The sequence below is a fragment of the Malus sylvestris genome, chromosome 10 (assembly GCF_916048215.2).
Source record: "Malus sylvestris chromosome 10, drMalSylv7.2, whole genome shotgun sequence".
Classification (NCBI taxonomy): Eukaryota; Viridiplantae; Streptophyta; class Magnoliopsida; order Rosales; family Rosaceae; genus Malus; species Malus sylvestris.
Genome location: NC_062269.1, coordinates 34424483 through 34429384, shown reverse-complemented (window position 1 = coordinate 34429384; position 4902 = coordinate 34424483). Strand labels below are relative to the sequence as shown.

The window sequence follows — 4902 nt, the reverse complement described above, 5'->3', positions numbered from 1 at the left end:
CTTTTCTTATCTTATCTTATCATAGTTTAATCCTACATTACCTTATCTCCAACTACAAGGGGGATTCCTTATCACATTCAACCACTTCTAATATGATTTAAGGAGTCCTAAAACACTGCAAACAACTTAATCATTTTTCACCACAAAGTAGGTCGTGCCCTAGCCCTATAAATACAAGTTATTACCGCAAATTTTAGAGGGAGTTTTTAGAGAGAAAATTGATGATGAGAGTGCCGCAGGTTTCTGGAGGAGAGAAGGAGATTTTGAGCCGTGCTTGCAAGGAGAAGAGGAGCCAATTCTGCCATCTAGAGGAGGAGCCGAATCTGCCATTGCTGGAGTGTTTAAGAGTTCTTTCTATCCTTATTTGATTTCAATGTTTAATTTAGATTGGTTTTATTTAGTTATGACGAACATGCGTAACTAAATTTCTTTTTAGCTAGAGGTGAATTCGAAGCCATGATCATATGTTTTATATGAATTGATTACATCCAGTTATTGTTTCATAAACCGTGAATGCAATTTACTTATCTGTTTTATTAAGAACTTGTTCTTGTGTGTTGATTAAGGGTGCATACTTAGTTTGCATGCAGAGATTTGATGCTATAATATAAGGGAATTTCACCTAATCGTTATGAACTTATATTTACGAGTAGTAAAAGTCACTAGTCATGATTGTGTTAAGTAAATTCCTAGCAAGAGTATCATGTAGTTCATAGTTATGAATGTCTTGTCAATGTTTATGATTTTCACAGAACTTAGTGATCTTTGATATGTATCTCTATCATGTACATATAGGGACTTGATAAGAATAATTTGGTTGCGTCGCTAAGTCCAATTCAGTGAAATTAGGAAAATCTGAGAGTTAATTAGTGTGGTTCACAATTAATTTGGGGCATTGTCATTTATGGTTTATAGAAAGAATAACTGGAAATCGATTTGTATGCATATGTTTCATGTGTGGAGAAGAATCCTCTAGCTAGCCTTTCACCCAATTTTCGTACCAAACTTAATTTGTTTCTTCAATTTACTTGTTTTAAGTTAGAATTCCTCCAAAAACTTCCCCCCTTATGTTTAGTGTCAGTTTAGCTTAGTTTTCAATTTTTAAGTCTAATTAGTGTTGATTAGCATTCCTTCTAATCCCTAGCCTAGAACGATCCCTACTTACTCATACTACAACTGTCTTAATATTATTTAATTTGTGTGTTAGTTTCTGCCACATTAATGTTGCATAAGCTATGGGAGGAAGCTCTAAAATATACAGACCAAGGTCCAAATTGTAGCTCTATTTGGCTATAGCTGATATACGACATTGTTCAGTTCCCTGAAACTTGTTTCAACTCACAATGCACAATCCGTCTCATCATTATCCCTGCAACTCTTCAAAAGGGTAGCGAGAGGGTGAAAAATATCTTGCACAGATTGATTCAACAATAACACAGCAAAGTCAGAGTCAGTCTCAATAGTTAATTTAAATATGCCTTCTTCAAGAGCAAGTTGGAGTCCGAATTACAGGCCCCAAACTTCAGCTTCGGTCATCTTCCCTTGCCCTAGATTAATAGAGAAACCTCACTTGTAGCAGGATTTGGTTATGACATCAAATGTAGAGATTTTGCGTTAACATTCAGACCCACATACATGCGGGGAAAATATGTATAGCTTTGTTTTGTTAACCCTTTGTGAATATATAGTTTATATCTTGATAGTGATTCCAATTAAACTTCCAAGTGAGAAAAACCCTACTGTCTATTCATGGAGGGTTTTGGATTTTAACTAATTACCATATAAACCAACATTCACCTCTCCCAGACCTTGCGTAAAGCGGGAGCCTTGTGCACTGGGTACGACGACCGTATAAACCAACACAAATTTGATAAAGCCTTAAAAACCAAACTTGTCGAACAAGTTAACCGTTTATAGTAGAAAAGGCAATCTTACAATCAGCTTGCCAGCACAAAATAATTCTTACAATCTCCTTTAGTTTATTCTCTCCTTTGTCCGTGAGTCTTTCTTGATCGCCTTTTTTTTTTTCGGGCGCGGATTGATCATCCTCACTCATTCCTGCCTGGAACACAAAACTACTGCTCAGCCATAATTCCAGATCATACAGCAGAAAGCTAGAAACTATACGGAAATGTGTCAGTGTCTCTGCGTTTGACTGAGAGTGCGGAAGTGCAAACAAAAGCAAAAGCATGAACGCTTTTTATTGTTCACATGCAAAAGCAATTCAAGAGAACATGAACTATCGATTCACAAGCATGTCCAAGAATCCTGAATTATGCATCTCTTTGGAAACTACTTACACAAGTTAAACCAATACAACAAGAGTAACCCAAATTTAACAGCTCCAAAGACACAAGTGCAAATGAATTATGCAACTACCACGTTTTTCAATAGCTACTTTCTAAGTGTCATCAACACCAACAGTTTTAGTTACACACACATAAAATGGAAATCCTACGATAGGGTTTAATATAAATTGAGCTATAGAACTGATCACATTTGGAGAAACTTGAACCGCTAAAAACTATTATGCACTTAATATGAACACCGCATTCACAAATGAGAAAGCACACAAGTGTAGTGTAATGTACTAAAGAATTACTTGTAGAGTTTTGCAAAAGTGTCTCTCAAGCGAGCAACATCAGCACCAACAACTTCAGCCACCTTCTTTCCATCTTGAAAGAACTGGAATGTAGGCTGCACCAAAATACACACATCAGATCACGAACCAAATGGAGCTTGGATTTCACCATATCCAAGTTAAAACATATAGAATTACTAAGAAGCAAAACCAGTAATAATCCATTCAAAAGACCATCCTAAAAAGATCATCCCACGAGTGCCATGAATAAAAGAAGCTATATACGAAGAACAAAACAAATTGGAGCATTTTCTTTCAAACATAATAAGAGCAATCATTTACCACAGAGGAAATATTCAACTTGCCCAAAGTGTTTGTAAGTCCTTCCTGTAGATATAATAAACAAGGTTAGGTATGAATTAAAAAAAAAAAAAAAAATCATGCTCCCAGATTAAAAATAAATGAAATTACATTCAAACTAGCTAACCATTCCACGGCAGATGGCTATGAGCGCACAAGTAAAGTTATTGCTAAAACTAACTTGAGAATCGAAACCCGTAACAAATAACTAGATTTCATAATTAACAACACTTAACATATAACTAGGTTCCATAATAACTAGATTCCGATGCGAATGCGCACCTCGTCGATGTCAATCTTATATGTTGTTACATGTGGGTATTGCTCGCTCAACTCTCCAATGACCGGAGATATGAACCTGCCTGCACAAGAGATCACACCAAAGTACCAATTTTAAGTTCAAAACACATAATTACGCCACATTTCGTGCCAATGACTTCGTTGCTTAAAAGAAAACGTCTTTCGAACTTACAAGGCCCGCACCAGACTGCAGTGAAGTAGAAAAGTGCTGGCTCAGCTCCGTCTATATGAAATTTAACATATAAATCAGATAATTTGCATAAATCTTTGATAAGTTTTCTCAAAACAAAACAATTTCGAAAACCGAAAAAAAACCCAGAAAAATTACCCTTAGCTTTGCTGATTGCGCTGCTGTATTCATCCTCTGACTTAATGACAACAATGTTTGAGGAACCTGAAATTCAAGTTAATCAAGAATTCAATTTAATGAGCTATTCCAAAACCCAATATTCAAAAATTGAAACTTTGAGCAATGGCCGAAACAATAACAAAAATACGGAGTACCTGAGGGCGAGGAGAGAGGTCGGAGCTGCAGAAAGCGAGGGTTTGGGGAGTGGTGGAGGGAATTGGAGAAGGGTTTGGAGGTGGAAGGGGTTGCTGTGGGCGGCGGAGGTGGTGAGGTGGGGATTGAAGAAGCCAGGGTTTGGAAAAAACTGGAAGGAAGGTTGTGACGATGAAGAAGCGCAGCGCAGAACTTGCTACGATCGCCGAGCAATTGCCGTGCCATGGCTACACCTGAATTCCTTGCCATTTTGTTCTCTCGATTTGGTTCTTTGTATGGGGGTTTAAGGCAAAAATAAAGAGGCCATAAATGGGCCAGTTGATGCAAGTATATAAGCTTGGGCCATAAGGCCTACACAACCCATAAAGATTGTTATTTTTTGTGTGTGCAAGCATATAGGCTTTGAAATCACCACCTCCCTCCCCCCGAACTTAGAAATCAGTTACAGAAGAGTTGTGTGTTGCGCTTTGAAAATCTGAGATGCTTTTGAAATCTGTCTTCCAACTATTCGACGAATTATTTCTATGGGTACTGAGTAGGGTAGCTGCTAGCCTCATGCGTTTGTATGCGTTGCTATGGACATCTTTTGATAGGATCACTCAATATATGTTGCATCTATTGTCATGCTCGCTCAAAAGTTATTGACATCAGTCGATATGCTCGCTCAAAAGCTATTAGCATATGTCGACAAACGTGCAATATGACTTGGCAAATGATCTTAAACAAATGCCATTTGCATGCTATTTCATCTAAAAGATTTGTGCGCTGTTCTTAATTTCTTATTATCATCCAAAAAAAAAATTAACGACAAGTTCATTGCCACACGAAGATTTTCATGTGAAAACCATTTTTGATTCTGTATTTTGCTCGGGTTTCAGTCTTCACTTACGTGCTTCAGTTTAGCTAATTATGGTACATGTGTTTTGACTCGTTATAACAATCTTGGTCTGTCCTGCCAAATATGTTAATTAAAATTTTAATCAAATTTATAGCCAGTTAGCCAGTACCAATGACTACAATTACAGTAAGCCTTGTTGTAAACACTGCCAAACATAAACCTTGCCAAAAGTTGTTCTAAATTGCAACCAAAGCAAACTAATCATGTTTCCCATGGGTATTTTGACCCCCAGTTTTACAAAAAAAAAAAAAAAAAAAAAAA

At 36.9% G+C, this 4902-nt stretch overlaps 1 protein-coding gene across 1 annotated transcript; it reads right to left on the bottom strand.

Moving 5' to 3' along the window:
• Nucleotides 1-1852: 1852 nt before the first annotated feature.
• Nucleotides 1853-4025, bottom strand: LOC126587923 (thioredoxin O2, mitochondrial-like). The gene is made up of 7 exons (XM_050253024.1): nt 3746-4025; nt 3570-3635; nt 3414-3464; nt 3224-3303; nt 2924-2968; nt 2603-2697; nt 1853-2062 (listed from the first exon to the last, which is right to left on the bottom strand). Exons 1-7 carry the CDS (start codon nt 3990-3992, stop codon nt 2053-2055), a joined length of 594 nt encoding a protein of 197 aa, XP_050108981.1. The 5' UTR covers nt 3993-4025; the 3' UTR covers nt 1853-2052.
• Nucleotides 4026-4902: the final 877 nt, after the last annotated feature.